The sequence below is a fragment of the Cavia porcellus genome, unplaced genomic scaffold, assembly GCF_034190915.1.
Source record: "Cavia porcellus strain 051 isolate PalLab524CR breed Dunkin Hartley unplaced genomic scaffold, mCavPor4.1 scaffold_28, whole genome shotgun sequence".
NCBI lineage: Eukaryota > Metazoa > Chordata > Mammalia > Rodentia > Caviidae > Cavia > Cavia porcellus.
Window position 1 is genome coordinate 37,139,605 of NW_026947511.1, and position 22,393 is coordinate 37,161,997.

The following is a 22,393-nucleotide window of genomic DNA, read 5'->3' on the forward strand; positions in this document are numbered from 1 at the left end:
GGCGAAGGGTGGAGATCAGCAGGTAGAGAATCAGCAAGAGGCAACATCAAGACTAGGGAAGAATTCTGTGAGCAGGGTGCCAAAGGCTTTCTTGCTGAAGACAGGCCAGGGAGATCAGAAATCACCCAAGGGAATGGTGGCATCTGAGAATCCCAGTGAGAGATATTGAGGGTGGGGTGGTCTTGCTAAAATGTGCTAGCAGGATTCTTGCTAAAACTGTGATAGCAAAGTTAGAAGGTTCAAGAGTCTGACTAAAGTTTGATGAAGCAAAGAATCTCCTCATCTATAGCTCTAGTCCTTAACAAACTACTTATGCTTTTACTTATTTGTAAGTTTCTCCACCTTGGTGTTTTTCAGGTGCCTAAAACTCAATATGTAGCGATCAATTCCTGATCCACTAATCTCATGCAAATATGGCCTTCAGCTCAGTGCATGCCACTGTTACCTGCCAGGTCCCCGGGCCACTGCTGTGGAGTCTTGTTCCATCCCCTTTCTTGTCCTTCATTTCCCACATTTAATTACCAGATTTTACCCACTGCACTTAATTAGCCCTTTTTTTAAACCTGTTTTCTCCTCTGTTGTCACTTGATTAATTCAGGGGTCTCCGCACAGATAGCTACTAGAACCTATGAAAAAGTCCTGACACCTACATACGTTCTTCACGTTGCTGTAAAAGGGAATCTGTAGCTCATCCATTCCACAAGATGGTCTCAAAGGTCTTCAATTACTACTGTCACAGATCCCTAAGAGGGTACACAAGAGCCCCTGGAGTCTCCCTTGGGTCCTTCCTTCTTCTCTGTTCTGGATGTACAGGTCACTGCTCAGACAGCTGATGGAAGGTGTGGGGGAACTCACTGCCAGTTCATATCACAAGTCCCTAGGTTATCCAAGCTCCGGACCCCAGTCCTGAGTGCAATTCCATTCCCCCAGCATCACTCAGGGACTTTTTGTAAACGGATCTAGTGAGAAATAGGCAGCTATCACATCCAATTCTGAGGGAGTGTTGTTTTGATGTGCGTTATGATTGGTGTTTTGAACAATGTGTTCACATAGCAATATGCATTTGAAAAACCTTCCCCTAAATACCTGCTTATGTAACTAACTGTAGTGGTTTCAAATAGCCCTGAGATTTCAGTCTAAACAGATACCCACTTACTGAGCTGAAGTACCTCTGTATAAATGCAAGATGTTAGGTTATTTTCTCTACATAACCTCTCACAAGAAGGGAGCCTCTCACCTTGTGAGGTATCACATAGTCGCCTTGAATTCTCTAAATACTTGCGAAGTTATAAGGAACTAATTGTGTTGCTCTAAGGGAAAGTGACACAGAATGCTTTTAAGAACAGTGGAGCAGCCTTGTATATTTCTGTGCCTGTAAAATAGTTTATTTGTAGCACACGTTCTCAAAACCTTTTCTTCTTCAAATGTGTCCAGTTGGATGCAGCAACGATTTGTAGTGTTTCATATTTGCATTTCTTACTGTGTATTTTTTCAGTTTCTTCACATGAACATAAATGAGTGGTTTAAATTAAATCACAGCTATGGGAGGGGACAGGAAAGCATCTAGATGGTGTCCTTAGCATTCTTTAGCAATGGCTGTGACATTACAGAATACTGGAGGGATATTTAATGTCCATAGCAAGCATAAAATATCAAACTAAAATAGATACATTTAGCTTGAAATGTGCTGGAAATGGCCTTGATGAAATTATATTCCTCCAAAAACTGTGGCATGGTGCTCAAATAATGGCACAGCCAACACCGCATGAAAGAGTAGACTAGCTTCACACTTCCGTTTTATTTATGAAATTTAAACCCAAGTGATTTTTTAAACAAGAAACTGTGAGAGGTTTCTTCATGCCACACCAAATGCTCTAGTGGCAGAAGGGGCTTTCAGCTGGGGGCCCATGTACTAAGGACCAGGAGGGCTTGTCCTTTCGTCCGTCCCTCATCTTACCTGCAGAGAGAGACTCTCTCCACTGTGGAGTTTGTCGAACTCCAAAGTCCCATCTGTTTGATGCCTGGAATAAAACCAGATGGCAGCGCTGCAGACCTGACTGTGTGTGACAGGGATCCTGAGCAGGAGGAGGATGAATTCTGTGTGCCCAGTTGCAAGTTTGGACTTAGAAGAGGCTGTTTTCCAGATTACAGGCAGCCCATGCACAGGTGTTCATTTGAATGTAATAGAGGGTAATAGGAACCAACTCTTTGGGCTTCTCCCGAAAGATCCCAGACACACACTGCTGAACTCCGGCCTCACTGTGGATAGCACATCCACGGGGATGATTGTTCTCACTAGAATGAGACTGCCTGCCTTCACGACTTCCTCTTTGCATAAAAGTCCAGATAAATCGACTGTCAAAAAATCTTTTGGGGTTGTCTACTTATTTACACTTTTGCTTGTGGAATTCCTTACCTCCTGACTTACTAAAGTTACCATACTTTCCCAAGTAAAAATGGGACATGAGGATCAAATGAAAAAAATTTACTTGTGGATATTATTAGTAGAAAAGCCTGACAAAGGGGTCAAAGTAAAAACACCCGTAGAAATGGGTTCCAGGAATCATTCTTACTTAAATAACATGACACAAAGGTCTGCCTTCCTCCTGAGGTTGGCCTGCAGTCCTTAAGCACAGCTCACGTGCTCCTGATTGATAGCTGTGCTCACAGTGTGCTCAGCTTGGCAGAGTTCCCTCTCCACGTATCAGGGCCATGCAAGGAAGTTTAGTATTAGTTTCCAAGACAGCCAGAAGGGTCCTGTTCTAAATAGTTAGTGAATTTTGGTTAACTTTGCAATACAGCAAATCATCATGCAAAAAAAAAAAAAAAAAAAAAAAAAAAAAAAAAAAAAAAAAAAACCCTTGCAGTTTATTTTGAAAGGTTTTCTTTTAATTTATTTAAGTATCTTAAAAGGTTTTTTAAAATATTACCATCCAAAGGGCATCTAGGTATTTCAAGATATCCAACAGTATAAAAATTTAATACAAGGACCACCTCATGCTATTTCTAAAATGTATAAGATAAGCTCATAAAATGTTAATATACTTGGAAAGTTGAGGCTCTAGTCCCTTCTTTCCCATGCTGATTATCTAACTCCCACACAGAGCTATGAGATAGGATAGCATTTACTTTCTTGGTGTTTTAGTTACTTTAATAATCAGACTGAATATCTCAGTCATAGTAAAAAAAATTGTATGGGCTACATTAGGGTGCATATCACGAAGTATGTTTTCAAAGCATACGTGACCTTAGGGGTTTCAAAGAAAAGGAAATTTAGGAAAGATACAGGGGATTTAATCAAGTGTGGTTTATCTGGAATTTCACTTCCATAGTTCAATAATTATTCCTTGGTGTGGCTTTAGAGCAGTTATCTTTCTGGGGGGGACAGAAATGAAAAGGGAAGAGAAGGAACAGGGAGAAAGGATGAGAGGAGGGAAAGAGAGCTTAGTGAAAACAGAATTGGTGATAGAGGGAAAGGGAAGGGAAGGAGAAAGGAGACGAACTAAAGAGGAGGTCAGGAGAATGCTTATATAAAACAGTGAGATCTGAACCACCTCCAGTATGGATACAAGGGAGTCATTTTTATTACGGATAAAGACTCAGTCCACCTCACAATGGTACATGAAGACCATCACGCTATATATACTATGTATTTCACTTTGTTCCATTACATTTCCATTCTCCTATATTTCCCATATGAATTTCTTTTATTGTGAAAAAGATACCTTCTTCATTCCTTGTCTTCAGTGTACTTAGTAGCTGGAATTTAAAAGATACTCAGATAACAATGATAAAAAATAACATGTATTAATTATCAGAAGTCCGTTTAAATGAAATATGATACAATCTTAGAAAGCAAATCAAAACAAGAATTAGAAAAGTGGAATTCATAAATGCAAATGCTTCCTCCAAATGACATAAATCAATGGCACATTTCCTGGAATTTTATTCAACTTTATAATCTATGCCTCTGTGATTACAGCTATCTGGATAATTCTGGAAAAAAGATGGATTTCACTCAGCATGATGCTAAATGCAAATACTGTACTAAAAGGAGGTATCATGCGGCCACATGCTTTGACCTTTGTTAATCAAATTAAAGAATAAAATGACTGGGATAGAAAAATACAAAGGCAAGAGTTAGAAAGAAGAGCAGGAGGGACTATTTAGAACTCAAAACAGAGTGATCCTGACCCACCAGCTTCCCCTCTTCTTTGAAAGGAATGCACTATTTTATCCCAGAGCAAACTGGGTCAGCTCATGGGTAGAGTTAGCATTTTATCTGATTCTTAGCAATCCAGAAATCTGCGGTTACTCACCTGTGACCTCATGTTGCATACCTCGCTATGTCTCAGTGAGTAAAACCATGCAGTCTGAGGTGGAGAACTCAGGTTGTCTTAGGAACTGTGCAGCAGATTGTGCAGAGCTTGAGCCTCAGACTAAGGAAGTACTAATTTTTGCCCCACCCGTCCTGCACGTGGCCTGCTAAGTGAAATTATGTTGGATGCCATCAGGAATTCATCCCTCCCATTCCAACCTACCCTGCGTTCAATCCCACTAGCAAACTTTCTGTATTATTTCTGTTTATGAGCCGGTAGTGCTTTGTTCCTACAAGAGAAGTATAAAATACTCACTGGGAAAGATTTTTTTCCTTTTATGGGTCTTTATCTTGTTTTTACAATGAGGCTAGCAACCTGCCTTCCCAGATACTCGGTACAGATATTTGTTCTAATTTACTGGAATGCTGGGAGTCATTCACATGAGCGTCTCCCTTCCCACAATGCTCACACCCCTAAGGAGGAATTTTTTTCCCCGAATGCCTTTAGCACTCCAGAAGAAGCACTACTTTTTTTTTTTTTTTTTAAAAGGCCTGCTCTGGGGACATTTTATTTTCAGAATGTGTACATTGTATAAGATCTGGAAAAAAATGTCTTTTTTTTTGTTTTTTGTTTTTTGTTTTTTTTTGGTACTCGGAATAGAACTCATGACTTCATGTTTGCCAGGCAGGTGCTTGTGCCACTGAGCTATTTCCCTGGCTCCAAAAAATCTTTTTAATGATCATACAATGTTAAGTGAGACTTGCTTTAGAAAAATCTGTAAGAAAGATTACATGTGTGTATATACATCACAAAGAACCACATGAGGACCTATGTACTTGTGTGAATATGTACATACATGTAAATATATATCTATGTGTATATAGACATGTGCATTTATATACGTGACATGCCCTTCTCTATGCTCATTTCCATCCCCAAGGGGCACCAGAAGTCCAATTTTCACACTGCAATCAAAGCGCACTTTTCAGTAAATGAATCTTCACACACGTCTCCTCCCAATTCCTGCACCATCACCAACTCAGACCCTGGATTCCATGCTTACAGTCCCAGAGGCACAGCACCACAGCACGGCCATTCTCCAGGCCAGGGCTGCCTATTGTGTTCCCTACAGGGGACACTTCCTCTTCTCAGGTACCCACCAAACCTCCCTCTTTACTAAAATAATCACTGACTGCAGGGCCTCCTGAGCACCTCGAGGACAGGTGGCTCCACTGTGCTTTCTTAGCATCTTGCCAAATCTTGGCAGCCAGTCAGCCACAGACTTTAAAAATCTCCAACCAAGTCTCGGTTCATTGACATGCTGGATTGTTGTTAGGCTTATTTCATATTCTGGTGGACTGAAGTTTATATTTCATTTCAGTAACACCGAAGCCTTGTTTTTAAACCATTCTCTTTGGAAAAAAAACCTTTGAGATACACCACCATGCTTTCCCAGCTTACTAATATGACAAAAGAAATTCAGTTCATACTTTATTTAAAGGCATTTTAATGCTTTGAAGTCTTCATTTTGATTTGTTTTAAGTGAATACCCTGGAGGGACTTGCTTTTTCATTAGTTGCTTCTTTCTACTAAATAAAATCTTGGAATAGAAAATCAGGATGACTGATGGTTCCATTTTATCCTAGTTTGTGTATCTATCCAACAGTAGAAAGGAAACTGAGAGATGCCAGTTAGAAACTAACACAAGGAAAAATCTTGTTCAAACAAACAAAGCCTTATTGTTCCTTTAGAAACGTTACCATCTATTATACACAAAAGGTTTTATTTTTCGGCAATAAAAGACAACTGACTACCTAAAAGTTTGCAATATCCTTCCAGTTCCTATCTCATCAAAAATCAATGAAATCTGAATCACAATCGCCGTGCATAGCTGAGCTGCCAAATTTCTTGCAGTCATAGACAAGTACCCAAATTTTAACCTAGCCTACATATTGAGCAGATATTAGACTCGTTTCCCTATAATTTCACAACATCATCAGATAATTCCTTCTCTGCATGATTATATACGACATTAATGTCTCCATTCTCTCCTATCTTTAAAAATTTATTACTTGATCTTATCTAAGAGTTTAATTTTCTTTTCACTGGTTAGGCATGGACTGGATATAAAAATCAGAAATTAATGACACAAAATAGTAACCTCAGACTAAATAAAAGCCAAAAAAAAACCAAGACTGCTTTTTTTCCAGCATTATTGCTGCTAGAGAGATAACATAGTGAGATGGTTTATGGCTGTGAGATAGCATCATGACCTGCAGTTTTATTGATTCACCTTGAAACAATTTGCCTACCAGAGACTGCCTCCCTGACATTTTCGTATGCCGCATCGAGAACCTGAAATACTGCAGGGGGTTTCTTGCTGAGCCCTTTCCTTCAAAGGCATCCCTCTTCTTAAGTCTGTTTTTCCAGGGCACTGAGAGCACTCCAGAAAAGGAAATCAAGTCCTTCTTCTGAGATGCCACCAGTGGTTTTGTATTGAGAGCAAGGAAGCTGTGGACCTTAGCAGGGCATTCTGCATCCTTCCTGAACAGCCTCACATCTCACCACTCTCTTCAGAGCTGTGAGCATCGCCTGTCATGCTAGCTCTCGGGGCCACGAGTCATGTATGCCTTTCTCTAGTGCATCCTGTGGCCTCGTCTGTCAGCTGCTTTGCTGCAAGTGTCTGGTGCACGTGAAAATGGAACAGGAATATGTTTTTGGGAAATGTTACATGAGAATAAGTAGACTGAGAAAAAAGATAAATGTGTGTCTTGTATTTCCTGATTTTAGTGAAACTGCCTTTCAAAAACACCTAGAATTATGAATGCACACTTTGAGGTAATTCACTCAGTTAACAAAAGTGGAGAGTTTATTAGAAAGAAAGCTTGTTCCAGATACAGTACAGCAAAGTTATTAGCAAGATAGGAATGGGCAGCTGTCAATGCTGCACCTTGCTGCAGAGACAAAGAGAAGTGGTTAAATCATTAAGAGACCACTTCAGATAAAAATCCCTAGCAAGAAGAACACAACATAGAACTGTAAAGTAGAAAGTTTGCAGGGAAGGAATGGTCTGGTTTAGATTGTATGGTACAGTTTCTTTAAAGCTAATACCTTCAACGAAGGAAGTGGTCTTGGCCCTAAGAAGAGTGTAAGAAAATATTCCAGCAGCAGGAACCACAGACTCAAAAACCTTGAGATGGAAATCAATTTGATGTTCAAGAAATAGGAATGGAGCCCAGAAGAAGGGGAGAGGAGGAGACAAAAATCACACCATGCTTCAAACGAAAATAAACAAGCTTGAGGAGCAGTGTGGGTCCACTGGTCAAGTACAAAGTGTACTGCCTGCTCTTCTGGACAGGATTCCCATCACTTTTTCCAAAATGTACCTCCTTCCCCTGGGCACCCTTGGAGCTTGACCGAGAGAGGATGTCGGGAACTTGGAACCAAACCTTCGTTCAATTTTTATAAAGAAGAAAGATGAGGAAATTACAAAGATCCTATGAAAGTGGGCAGTAACACCGAGGGGGAGGAGATTCTCAAATCAAATTGTTCTTAAGAAGTACTGTGTTCATTGAGAATTAGTCAGGTTGAGTTGATTAGAATGACTGCAATTATCTAACATCTAGGGAGAGATGAGTATTTGGGTATGAAATTTCATTTTTGCAAGCACTGATGATTCTACTAATAGCATTTGCACCCTCAGTAAACTTTACCCTTTCATGTACTTACAAATGCTGTTAAATGTTAGGATGCTTTGGTGCATATCAAGAATACAAATATCAATACCTCAGATGTAGGTGTTTGGATTAAGCAACCCCTTAGTTCCTGTAATTACCAGATTTCTGATGGTCCCAAAAATTACTCCTGGTTATGGATCCATCATCTTTATCTGCTGCTCTGTCCATAAAGAGTTGTTTCCCACCATGGCTATGCTTTCTAAGAAACTTTCATCTGGACTGTTTTGTCCAGTTTAGCTCATATGCAGTCTACATGGGACATAAATTCACCCAGGTGCCTGCCTCGCACCTGGGTTTTCAGGGTTATTCTTCATCTTACATCCTGCCCCCAGCTCCAGCATTCTGAAAATCACTCCCATTGCAGTGTATGTCAGTAGTGGCAAAGATTAAACTTCCAAATTGGTTAGGATTTGGTGACAGCTGTCAGAGCTTCTTTCTGAGTGGTGAGGCACCCTGGAGGAGGACCGCTGTTCTGAGCCTGTGTCTGCTACTAACCTGCTTCCTGGGGTGCCTTACTGGAGAAGGGGTCTTCTCTAGTTGGGCTTCCACCCTTTGTACACTTGCTTACCTCATGTCACACTCTAGAGCTGAGGTGAATTTTGGCAACCACATCCAAAAATGTGTTATTAGTCTCTTGGGAGCATTGCCACCGTCATATAGGGAGAGATCAGCCTGCATCCGAGGCAGGTGTTTACAAGAAGATGGTAATGAGTCAAGCAGCAATCACATTACACGGTGCATTTCAGAAATCTGGTGAATGATTAGATGCTTAAAAGATATTACAATGAAAGATGTGGTCCGTCAATCTCCTCACCGCAAACACACTCATCCCACCATTCTTGACACTTTCTAAAGCAGTTCTAGAAGTCTTCTTTCCTGCGTGTTTTTAGTTTTGCTGCTGTGACTGCCTTGGTGTTCTAAATAGATGCAAAATATCGACCTCTTAGGATTATTTTGATGTGGTGGAAGAGTCAGCAGTCACACCGTGCCAGATCTGGTGAATAACGTGAATGAGAACACGTGGCAATGTTTTCACAGCCTGTCTTTCCATTGGTTGGCACTGGGAGCAGCATTTACCATATTTTTGACCAAGACATTCTTAAAGACACTCATGAAAAAAGACTTCCAGAGCTGCTTCAGAAAGTGACGAGAATGACAGAATAATTATTTTAAGTGCGGAAGAATTTGGGGGGGCAGTGCGGATTAGTGGTGATATGTCTCTTAATATAATACATTTTTTTAATTTAAACATTCACCTATTTTAATCAACCCGTGTATATTTAGGAAACATTTCAACCTAAGTAAACCAATTGCAAGAAACATTATTTTTGTACTGTTCTGCATTGTGTTATTATATCACTAAATACAAAGAAGGAAGGATATTCATGTTTGAATTTGTATGTATGTTGAAGTAGGAGTTTGTGGGTCCCAGAAAGTTACACATATATTTATACAAAACATATTTATTTATATTAAGTTTTGAAGTGTTGTTAGGTCACACCATGCTTCACTTCTGGCAAAAAATAATAAGCTTGACCTTCATTAAAGAGCCATAATAGATGCTACACAAGGAAATGGTTGCAGTCAGGGTGTTTGGGGATCACAAAATAATATTTGTGAACATTTTTCTATGCATGTGGCGAGTCTCGTGTAGTTCTATGATATTCTTTGCATTGTTTCTAACCCAGATTATCATGCATGGTGTCCCGTGTTGCTCCGCCAGGTTGATTATGTAAACTCCTGATTTGCCTCTCCACCTACATCAGTTCCGAGTGTCTAGCATCCATCTTTGCCTTCCTTATGCTCCTTTACTTAGAGTAAGACACTGTTTCCTGGGACCTGCATCCTTCTGGTAACTTAAGTCTCCCCTTTTCATGTTTTCAAGGATGGGAGGAACAGTTTTATTGGACATCAGCTGGGCGGGGTAGTGGAAGTGCCCAACAGCAAGGACCAGCGGGTCAAGTCTGCCAGAGCCATTCAGATCACCTACTACCTCCAAACCTACGGCTCTGCCACCCAAGACCTCATCGGGGAAAAGTGGGAGAATGAGTTCTGTAAGCTTGTGAGGAAGCTCCAGGAGGAGCACCAAGACCTCCAGCTCTACCCTCTCGCATCCTTCAGTCTCTGGAGAGACTTTCATAAGACCAGCATCCTAGCCAGAAGCAAGGTGCTGGTGAGCCTCGTGCTCATCCTGACCACAGCCACGCTCTCCAGTTCCATGAAGGATTGTCTGCGCAGCAAGCCCTTCCTGGGCCTGCTGGGGGTGCTCACCGTGTGCATCTCCCTCGTGACGGCAGCAGGGATCTTCTTCATCACGGATGGGAAGTACAACTCCACCCTGTTGGGAATCCCGTTCTTCGCCATGGGTAACTATCCATCCTTGTGGTAATCGGATTCTTGCCATTTGGTGGCAAGGTAGTACATTTCTTGAATTCTTAGGTGGAAATTTTAATTTTGCACTGGTGTGTCTGTGTGATGATGTGAAATGTTTCTTGGGACTGTCTGTTTCACCACATTGTGCCTTTCCAGGAATTATGGGAAGACTACACCACCTTGCCCTTTAGTTTAATGCTTTCAAATGTTTTTTAATTTGTACTACATTGGAATACTCTACTCAGCTTCCTCAAAGAAAAAAATGGAAAGCCAGAGGTCCTGGGAGATGGAATTAAGGAGATATAAGATTTATTTCCAATTTAATTTAGTGTCTCATATTTACGAGCATCCTCACTGGCAGCAGTAAAGAACAATTGTCATGGAAAGACAATTCTGAGGACCCTTGATGTATCCTTGATACATCCTGATATTTCCCAAGTAAACTTTGGTTGTTTCATTTCAAAGTTTTTGCATAGAACACTTTCCACTCCCTTGCTTTACACAAGGCGAAATCTCCCAGATGCCTCTGAGCTGCAACCTCTAATTTTATTCACCTCTAATGAAAATAGTTCATGGGCACCCTCAGTCAAAATTATCTACTCTTGTGAGTTTTCCTCCAGCCATACATGAGTGACTTCCCAAGAATACATACACACTGTGCACGTGTCTCTGGGTGTATGTGTGTTCTTGTGAAACAGAAGATAAAGTCTGAGAATAGAAGTGAGTGAGGATGCAGCAAGGACACTGGGGAGGTCATGGTGACCTCGATGGTGACACAGAGGTGCTGTGTGGTGAGGTGTGATGTCTGTGTGAGGTGATTTAGAAATGAGCCTCTAGGTGCTGAGCTGACATGAGCAAAAGAGTAATCACTGCGACTCCTCGACTTCACATTAGTTGTAAATTAGTTTATTATTAAATGAAAAAAAATGCCAGCATGTGATCCAAAGAGTCTAAGCCATAGCCATGCTCCTTTTTTTTAATCACCTCCTCAAATATCTTTGAAATTGAAAACACAAAGAGAACTCATTGTGTGGATGTTAGTTAAGACTTCTTTACTGGTGAGCCCAACTTGAATTTGGCCCAGTTTTTAAATTAATTTATTTCAGCAGGGTCCGGTGGCATAAACCCAAAATTCCAACTATCAGGAATCTGAGGCAGGAGAATCAGATCACAAACTGAACATCAGAATGGGCAGCTTAGCAAGACCCCGTTTCAAAAATTAAACAAAGATGGAGATGTAGCTCAGTGCTCCCTGGGCTCAATCCCCAGAGGATAGACATACAGAGAGAGAGGAGAGAGAGAGAGAGAGAGAGAGAGAGAGAGAGAGAGAGAGAGAGAGACAGACAGAGACAGAGAGACAGAGAGACAGAGAGAGACAGAGACAGAGAGAGACAGAGAGAGACAGAGACAGAGAGACAGAGAGTTCATCTTCTGAAGTTTTATTTTGTCCTTGTATATGATTTGGGGAAAATAATTTTAATCTTCAAATGGTTATTTTTAAAATGTAACAGAATATAATTGTTGCTCCTAACACATAATAACTAGTAAGTATCAGCAAGTCCCTTCATAGTGTTAGTCTGGTGTGTCAAGTACAGAGAATTTTGTGGTAAGCAGGCATGGACTTTCGTGTGAAGGAACAGAGCCTCTTAGGCTTAGCATACCACCTCTCAGTGCAAATCCACCTTGCTAATAACAAGAGTCTTTGCTTTCCCCAAATAACTGCATGACCATCTTTTGTTACCACTGATAAAGAGCAGACTGGAAACCATTTAAACTTGTTATGTTTTATAGGTTCAGTCTCAGGACTTGAGATAGTAAGATGTGTCAGAATTGCACAGTTTGATCACAAAGGAAATGAGGCTTCTCAAGGTTCACAGACTGAACTCCTTGGAACCCAGAAGGGCTCCTTCTAAAATTAACAAAATAATGGACAGATTTTTCACAAAAAAGATAACGTATATTCTGTATAAATTGGGAGAAGCACTGCCCTACCAATGCTGGGTTGATACATTGTCTCCACAAGGTCACAGCTATGTTCTTATTCTATAAACAAAAACAAAGAACCCTGACCACCACAATGAGGAAAAATCTCTGACTTTGCAACACACACTTTGCTCCTCCTAGGGCCCTTTAAAACCTGTTGCCAACCCTGGATAGGGTAGTGCAGATTTGGCAGCTGCAGTTCTGAAAGAAACATTTCTGCTCTGTTCTGAAATCATCACAGTGAGAAATCCTTAAGAGTTTTGTTCTACCAGTGGGGAATTTGCTTTGCTGTTCTTTGTTTTGTCTACAAAATGGTTCTACTAGTAAAGCTCAGGAGATTGAGAAATGGTGGTGTGGAAGGGATTAGAATGCCTGGATTCCAATCCCCATTTTTCTTGCAACTTTGTGTTGCACTGAGCAGTTGTGTATAGGCCCTTTGTCTAGGTCTTCACATATAAAATGAAGCTGGGGGTCGAGCTGGGGGTGGTGATACATGCTTGTAATCCCAGCACTACTTGGGAGACTGAGGCAAGAGGATCATTGCGAGTTCAAGATCAGCCTGGGCTACACTAAATGAGCTTAAGGCCAGTGTGAACTGCGTAGGGAGATCCTGTCTCAAGAAGATACAAAAAATAGTAATAATAAAAAATAAAATAAAGAATTTGGACTAATCACTCTGACATTTTGAATTTAAAGGAATATTAGTCATTTTCTTGTTTTATTGAAGTTGCAATTTGATCATTTCTTTATAAAAAATTTTTAGAGTATATACTAGCCTTATACCTCTCATCTCTAATATCTAAACTCCTTTGTTGCCTTCCCTTCTGGGAAAGAGAGAGACATAAGAAAAAATCACAGCTTTGCCCTCAGAGCCTCAGACACACAAGGTCAGTGAAGATGGGGAGACAGAATGTAATGAAAAACACAAACAAACTGAGCTTGAAAGGTGCATGTCTGCCCTACCTGCAGTGCTGTATCCATGACACTGCATGAGGCCAGTCCTTTGGTGAGTTGCCATTTGCATGATGGTGAACTACATAGAGTCAGATGGATAGAAAGGAAGCTCTTTTGCAGACCTGTTCCCATCCTAACTTCATATGAAGATGTATCTGAGTGGGGGTGAATGTGTGCTGTTTTGTGCCCAGGCTGGAAATCTTCACCCTTGTCAACACAAACTAAACAGTAAAGCTGATTTGTGGCTACTCATCCAGTTAATATTTTAATGCCCTTTCAGAGACATGTTCTATGAATAAATAGCTAGAGCTATTAGACTTTGTCCTGGCTTTCCCAAAAGTAAATTTTTATTTGTCAAATTATATGTTCTAGTTTTGGGGGATTTAGCAAAGAAGATAATGATGATAGTCTTTCTCGAAATGTAGTCAGAGATAACTCTAAGATTAGAATACAAATTTCAAGTTACTTGAAATCATTCAGCTCCAGCCTAACGTCCTTTATTGAAGCACAAACCAAGGAGAGTGCCACTAATTTAATTTATAGCTCATTGCCAGCCTTTTTAGTTCTCACCTCGTTCACCCCCCTCCACGCTCTCAGGGGATGTGCTTCATCTGTCTGTCTGCAGGAAGAAATACAGGCTAACAGTCCACCCAGAGCCTAAGCTGGCACAGGCTGCACCACGCTGGTCTTCCGTAGGTAGCCGTCAAGGCACTGGGAACCATGGCGCCCTCGTGTTTTTCTCAGTTCATTCCGAGCTTGCATTACACGCTGCAGGTTTCCTCCTAGACACACACAGGTGACTGGCTTTGCTGGTGATCTCAGCGTTTCCAGATACAAGGTTTTACCTTTCTGCACCTGAATCCCATTGCCATCTACTTATTCACTGATTTAAATTTTTATTAAACATTGCCTGTGTTCAAGGAATTCTGGGTCCTGGACCAAACTAGTCAAGTCGTTACCCTCCAGGATGTTTACAATTTGGGATTGAAGAGGGGAGGAATAAGACACCAAATATAAATAGAACAAAACTATGTTCTATTGTTGATAGGTGATGTGAAGCATAAGAATAAAGCGGACAGGAGGCCATAGGTGACCACAACAAAAATTAGCCTTTGTGAAAAATAAAATTGAATGAGACATAAATGAAAGGAAAGAGGAGCCATGTAGCAACCTAAAGAAAGACTGTTTCTGGCCACAGGGTACACATGCAAAGACTCGGAGGTTGTGTTCCCCAGAGAAACTGAGAAAAAACAAGAGACAGCAGGGCTGTATAATACAGTGGGCAACTGTGTGAGGTTTGGAAGTAGCATGGGAGTAGGCATGTGGGTTGCAAGAAGTGAGGACTTCAGGTGTCCATCTGGATGATTTGGAAAGCTATCAGAAGCATCATGCAACAGGAAGGTGTGTTCTGACTTGCATTTTAAAGACTTCTTTGGTTCTAATATATAAATTAGTCTGAGATAGGGAAAGAATATTTTATGGGGTGACTATCTAAGAAATTATTGCCCTACATGTCCATTGACATATTAATGAATAAAGAAAATATATATGCATATAATGGAATATTAGTCCTTAAGAAAAATGAAATCATGCATTTGCAGCAAAGTGGGTAGAAGTAGAAACCATCATTAAATGAAAGTTAACTAGACTCAGGAAGTTAAATATTGCATACTTTCTCATATCAAATTTAAAAAATTAATAAATAATTAAAGGCGAGAGGATTGAAAACCAGGAAGTGACTTCTGAAGACAAAGATGAGAAGTAAAGGAAAAATGAATTGGAGAAAGGAGAAATGGAATTGAAATTGGCTAAGAGAGGTTAAATCCATGTATCAACCTTCTAAAATCAGCTCCAACATCATATAAGATTAATACACACTAATAAAGTATAACAAAAAATAATTTATTGCAAATTCTCCTGAGCTATAATGATGGTATAAAGTAGTGTGGGGGTAGCATGGAGAAAAGGGATTAGACTCAGATCATATATCTGGGAATAGATTTGAAGGGTTTGCTGAAGGCCTGGATGTGAGTAGGTAAGCAACTGCTGTTTCCTGTGACAGACAGAGCATGGGAGGAAGGAGCTGTGTAGGGCAGGAGCGGGAATTCAAAAGTTCAGCTGTGTGTCTGCTAAGTTAGAGGCACCTGTTTGGCATCAAAGTGTAAAAATGCGGAGTGAGCTAAATAAGATGGTATGAAAGTCAAGGTCAGAGGGAAAAATCTGTAAGTCAGAGGTGGAGGTAGAAATCTGGAACTCACGCTGCACAGCTGAGATTGAGAGGCATGGCTGATCATCAGATCAACCAGAAAGATTAAAAATAGATGGGAAGTTGAAATCTGCACTTTGAGCCATGGAGTATTCCAGTGCTCAGAAGCTGGGAAGACAAGGATGATTCAGAAAAATAACACTAAGAAAAATCAAGCAACCAGTGAGTCTGTGAACCAAAAGAGGCCAACATCCCTGCAGCAAAGCTAGATGGTTCACAGAGGAGCAGGAAATCAATTGTCCCAAAGGCTGCTAATAAATTGTCTCCAATGAGAACTGCAAAGTGGCCATTTGATTTAGCAATATAAAGGTCAACGGTGACTTTGATGAGAGATGCTTGGGGGAATGTGGAAGGCATGAGGGTCATTGACAGAGGTTTGATAGAGCTTGGAGGAGAGCAAGCAGAGAGTAAAGGTAATTCCTACAAGGAGTTTTACATTCAAGAGAAATTGATGATACTTGGATAATGGTGGTCAAGCACAGGAGAGGAGAAACTTCATAGTCAAGCAGAGAGGGGTAAATGGCAGCAGTGCCATGATGGAGTGCAAGGAACTGTTGGGTAACAGGAGGGATTGTTAGCTTTACATAAGAGCAGATGATTCACCTGAATAAGGAAAGGACAGGCACAGTATATGGGCAGATGGGGACAGATTGGTGCGTGGAGGCGTGGGGCCTGTGGAAACTGCTCTGGCTTTGGCTTTGCTAGTCAACAGCTGAGAATAAACTTGGGGGAAATGAGTGTTAATTTTTGGCAAATGAAGGAAGTGTGAAACATCCACTTGAAAACTGGAGACTGAATTAAACACGAAAATCGAGAATAACCAGAAAGCACTAATGATCCACTTGAAGTTTGTGTTTATGAGTTAAAAAAATAAATCAGTGAGAGAGGTTGCTATTTTTTTTAATCCCCAGCTACAAATAGCTGGGTGGAGGAGTTGAGTGGGCACTGAGTTAAATTTAATTAGAGGAAAAACAGGAAAAAAAATGGGAGTTTACAATATACAAAGAGAATGACTGTAACAATAGATCATGAAAACCGTAACTAGTCAGGGTCAGCAAAAGTATTTTGCAGGAACGATTAATGCCATAAATCTAATTAACACAACAGTGATGTATTTCTCTCCCACCCTGCAGTTGGCACAGGGCAGGGTAGGATGCTGTCCTCCACTGTTCCCTGCAGGCAGAGATGCAGACACCTAGTCAGCCCCATCTTAAATCTCTGCCTCATTGAATCTGTTCTTGTGTCAAATACATGAAAGAGTGCGTGGTTAGAAGGTGCACATCTGCTTGTAACTACCTTGACCTAGAAGCGTCACAGCTTTTGACTGGCCATAACTATTCACATGGCCACAAATGAACAGAAAGGGAATGTAGAAAATCTAAGAGGGAAAGGGATTATTTTATGAGCATGGATGGTCGGTTCTACATGAATGAAGCAAAATAATAAATGAAATGATGAGATTATCCCTCATCACCATAGTAGAAAAGCGATGCCAAGCTTGATTCTTGTGGGGCCAGGGATTGTTTTAGGTTGACATCTGTTCTACTCATTTATGGTGCATAACAAACATCACAAAACTTCATCATGTAGAACATTCATTTCCTTGTGTGTGTGGATTCTGCCTATCAATAACTGGGAAAAGGCTTGGTAGCATCTTCTCATGTATCTGTCTAACCTCTGTGATGTCTGAGGTCGCAGCAGAGACCACTGTAGTGGCTGAGAGTGATTTGAATGCCTGAGGCTAGACAGCGGGAGCTATAGCAATCACTTTCACAAAGACTTCTTTGCACGCATCACTAGTGCTAAGACTGGGATCTCTGACGGACAGTCTCCATTTCCACTGTAGAGTAGAGTAGTTAATATAAGCTATTCAGACATGCTGGTCACGGAGAAGTCAAGTGGTTTCTGCAGTGGCTCTGAGCTCCACAAGAAGATAGTGGGGCAGAAGTTTTCAGGCTGGCTGAGACACAGGATTCCCACAGCACCGAGCAGCTGTATTCTGGCTGCCTGTGACCCAGTCACTAACACGAGCTTAGGTTCCAGGAGGGCTCTACCTCGTGATAGGAGCAAGGCCAGGATCACACTGCAGAGGAGCATATAGACGTGAACCATCAGCCTGGACCTCTTTGGAGGTGTAGGTGGCTGTATGATAAATGAGCCAGAAAGACAAGGAAGAGCCTAGAATGCCTCTTATAAAGGTTGAGGAGGCACTGTTCTAGTCAAAATGACTATAATTTGATCAAATGGAAGGTGTGAGAACATTAGAATTTGAAAGGTCTAAGGGGTCTGAGTAGAAAATGGACTTTCCATGTAGAATTTTAAATCATCAAAAATTATGAGTGTTGTGACAGCCACAGACACAGTGAACTGCATGTTAAATCTTGAGCAAACAAGAGAAACTGACCCTGAAGTCTGCACAAGAATGCAGAACAAGGAAGAGGAGTAACTGGTGCAGTATGTCATAAATGCCCCAAAGTATGAGTGTTTGTATGAAGGATAAAGAAACAGTATCAAGGATAACATCTTTAACACTCTCAAGTCTATAGTATGTGAGAGGAGGAAGAGTAACGTAGCCTGGAGAGGACTCAGGTAGCAGTCCATGCAAGGAGCAGCAAGTTTTCCTTAGAACAAGAACATAAAGTTAGTACTTGCAGAGAAATTTTGGAAGCAGGGAATCTTGGTGATGACAGACTGACTTTTAGAGAACACGCCAGTGTAGACTGCTACAGGAAGGAGCATCCCAGGTGAAGAGGTGACTCTCAGAGGCCTTGGCCACTTTGAGGAGAGATGTATGACAGCAGGATCGATTGTCTCGTTAAGGGTTTTCCCCCTCTGAAGCAAAGAGAGAGGCACAGAGCGCCAGTGATCTCCAAGATCAACTGATCTTGATCTTAGGTCCATCAATCTCTCTCTGACTTGTGTATTGCTTTTTTTTTTTTTTTTTTTTTTTTTTTTTGTACCAGGAATCAAACTCACAACCACACATTTGTCAAGCAGGCACAGTGCCGCTGAGCTGTATCCCCGGCCCTGACTTGTGTGTTTACCTTCCCAGGTCTTCATGTATGTCACCTTGGCAGTAGAAACATCCTTGGCCAACTTTTGAAACCCCAAATGCTTCACCAGCACCTCCCTTCTCCCTCTCTGCTTCAGATTTTTCCCGAGAGCTCACAATTATCTAAGATAAATTTCACTTTTCAATTCATCTGTTATGTTCCTCCCATCAATAGAACATAAAACCCACAGGAACACACATTTAACTGTTTCCTTCACCACTGCTTCCACAGTTCCAAACTATTAGAGAATTAGCAAGCCAATGTAATGTACCATAGACAGTGTTTATATAAGAAAAAGAAAAGATAATAGGTATGGATAGGAAACAGGCTGCATTGCACACTGTAAAGTATTATATTCAACTGTGTTTTGCTTTAATAGCTAGCTACCCAATAGATCAGGATGTGAAATGTGTTTCCTAAAATGGTCCACTGCCAATATTGGGTGTTTTTTTTAAATCTTTCTAGAAATTTCTGTGGACTGATTCCTTAACTATGTAATGGGGTCAGATGAGGATTTATTGATAGGCAAAGCAGCTGAGGAAATCCTCAGAAGCACTGGAAGGTGCCCTTCTGCCCTGCTGGGAGCAGAGTTATGAATAGGTTGCAGTGCCAGGGACAGAAGAGCAAAACTCTGTTCCTTACAAACTTTTATTTCCCTAACAATGAGCCAGCACAATGTTTTGCTCAGGGTGGAATCTCTAAGACTTGACTGACTAAAGTTTTTAATGATTATGTTATAGTACTGGAAAATTTCCCAGTAATTTTATGCTGCCACAGGGCCTGTTTTACTTAGGGTCATTAAATGCATCCAAATCCTTCCCAAAATAACTCCATTGCTGGAGGAAGAGAGAGGACCTTATTACGGCAAGAAGAGTGTTTAGTTGAAACTATTTGTCAGCCATGTTAATTGCAGTCACGCTGCTTTGCGTGGTAAGCAATTATCTCCTCTGGGAGATGCTGGCTGATGATGTGAAAATGTCCCTGTGCTTTGGGACTTGGAGCCAGAAGACATGGACTCTGACCAGGTTCTGCCTCTTAGCTGCTAGATGACTGGGCTTCCTTTTCCTCACTTGTCCACTAGATGAAGAAATTGGGCTGATTGTGTTCTGCCACCACTTCCATTTTATTGTTGAACCATTGCATCCCTTATTTGAAACTTATGGTACAGAGCATTTGGCTGAGTTTTTAGCTGATTGTGGGCTATCCTATGGTCTCCTTGGTATCTCTGCAATTGTCTCAGTCAGCCCCGTAATGATCATGTATCAGTCATGAGTCCTCAATAGCTTTCATATGTGATAGAGGTCTTAGGGCAAGAGAAGTTCTACCTTTTTCTGTTTTTCACTGGGATGTCTTAATGGCCCTTATTTGTTTTGTATTTGTTTGTTTGTTTGTTTTGATTTCCTTATATTGATCTCTGTTCTTCTGTAGCTTTGACATGGGCTTCCAGAGTCAGAGTTAGGCTTTGTCTCACTAATTTTTGGGGGTAGACCTTTTGAAGGAAGAGAATTGACATAATTAAAAAAATATAAATTTCATGCAGGCTTTGGTGGTAGCACTGTACTTTTTGTTGTATGACACTAGCCAATGTTAGCAGGAATTATGCCCTGGTGCCTAAAGGTTCTACGTTATCTATGGAATCTGCCTCTGTCTCTCACATATTTGACTGGCAATGAGCATCCTTAAGTGCTGAGTGGAGTTGAGGAATGAGAACAACTGTTGTTACATAGCACGATTTTACTCAGAGTGAGAAGCATATGGATTTATTTTAGCGATCATATTTATCTCGAGTAGTTGATTTGTCAGCTTAGATTTTTAACATGGAAAGATGTGTAAATATGCCTCATGCCATTCAATGTGTGCTGTCTTTTGGTTTGCACTTTAAATCAGATGATGAATCAGGATTGAATGCTGTGGAAGCAGGGAAATGAATTCACCATCATTTTATCAGTCCACACCAGTGACATTTCCACTAATTGTTTCCATTTAAAGTATAACATCTTGAACTAAGTCCTGTGTTTAATAAGTTAGCATGATATTAGTTAGGAGCATTTACCAATAGTATTTCAGATAACATAAGAAAAGATGAAGAAGAGGAGAGCCATGTTAGTGAACAACAGTAACAGTGGCAAGAAAAAAAAGGATACCTTTTTACAGCAAAGAATTTGGTTTGCATTGGATCAGACTGCTTTTTAGTATGTGTAGGAGGACACAAATTAAATGACTGTCTTCATCAGCTCAAAACTAGAAAATATCTCAAAAAGATCTCAAACAACAACAAAAAGAGATACCTGAAATGTGCATCACTTGTGCGGTTTGGAGAAGATGGAATGAACTAAATGTGACAGATGCCCTCTCTGTGATTTTGTCTCATGCTCTCCTGACCCTACGATGGTCAAGTGTCAGGGCAAGTTTATACACATTACTGTGGTGTCATGTGCTTGGCGAATAATAGATGTGCTTAATGACTTAATTATCATGAAATATTATCTCAAATAATTATAAAGCCTAATTATTATGTACTACTTCACAGCAAAGAGTTTTTAAGAACATAAATCTGAGTATGAAATTGTTAAACTCTTTCAAGAACTTCAGAACAGTGGCTTTTCAACAAGGTTGAAAAGTGATTCATGTGATGGGGGAATTTTGGATTTTCAAATGTGAGAGTGTATAAGTTATACCTTCTCTTCACTGCTCCCTTGTGTACTTGAAAGTATGCAAGTGGCCAGTGAATTACAAGAATTGATTCCTTACTCACCAAGAAGTAAGCAGGGCAGCTGTTTCCATCACATGAGTGAGTACAGTTACCAGAATCCCCCTAAAAGGCTGTTAGGAACCAGTGTCAGCCTGTATTTCTTTATTTTTCCTTAAGCTGTTCTCAAACTCAGTCCTGAGGCTCTTCAGCGTATGCAGGAACTGCAAGGTCTGAAGTAGTGGCGCTAACTAGATACTCCCCAAGCTTCTGACCATAGGCCCACCCTGACTTTCTTACATGACGATTTCCCATAAAGATTTAGTTTGAAATAAAATTGGCACAGATTTTTGAAGAGTATAAAAACGAAAACTCTATTACCATTTTACACTGCCTCCTTTGAAACAGAAGGGAAGCAGAGACTGAGATGAGCTAGCAGTGCCTCTTTAGTTGGCTGTTCTTTAATCAACTACTATATCTCCATGCTTCCTGTCGGCAGTGTTTGAAGTGTGCTCGAGGTGTCCTTTTTACTGGACACCCGCACTTTCTCTCCAGTAGACAGGTTAACCCAATTCAAAGGGTTGGAAACAATGAGGGCTTGTTGTTGCCAGAGAAATCTGAATAAGATTCAATTACAGAACTATCTGCTCCCTCACTGTTGTTCAAATTTAGCATGTCTGGCTCACAGATCAAGAAATTTTATTGTAAAGGCACAGTGGCAAGAGCCGATTCCCTGTGTAAGCATCCCTTCACCTGGTTGAGAGATCTGTAACCTCCCCACAAAGTGGGTTACATAGACCCTCTAATTTGGCTTCAGTTGCTCAAGACGTGCAAACCAACCAGTTATTACTCAGAAGGCTAGTGATGAGCATGCCTGAGGGGAAAGTGGTCCTGAATCTCCTGCTGCCTTCCGAGAATGCTGACAGAATTCCCACCTGGCCTCCCAGACGCAGTGCCATTCTTCCCTGGAAAGTTCCAGGCCCAGGAAGCTGCTGCCAACCTCTCTGGGAATCATTCTG

At 40.9% G+C, this 22,393-nt stretch overlaps 1 protein-coding gene across 1 annotated transcript in view; it reads left to right on the forward strand.

Moving 5' to 3' along the window:
• Nucleotides 1-22,393, forward strand: part of Ptchd4 (patched domain containing 4) — a 157,377-nt gene that overhangs the window by 39,811 nt on the left and 95,173 nt on the right. The window contains exon 2 of the mRNA XM_063238768.1: nt 9,942-10,422. Coding sequence (XP_063094838.1) covers nt 9,942-10,422 — 481 coding nt within the window. The remainder of the gene's footprint in view (nt 1-9,941; nt 10,423-22,393) is intronic.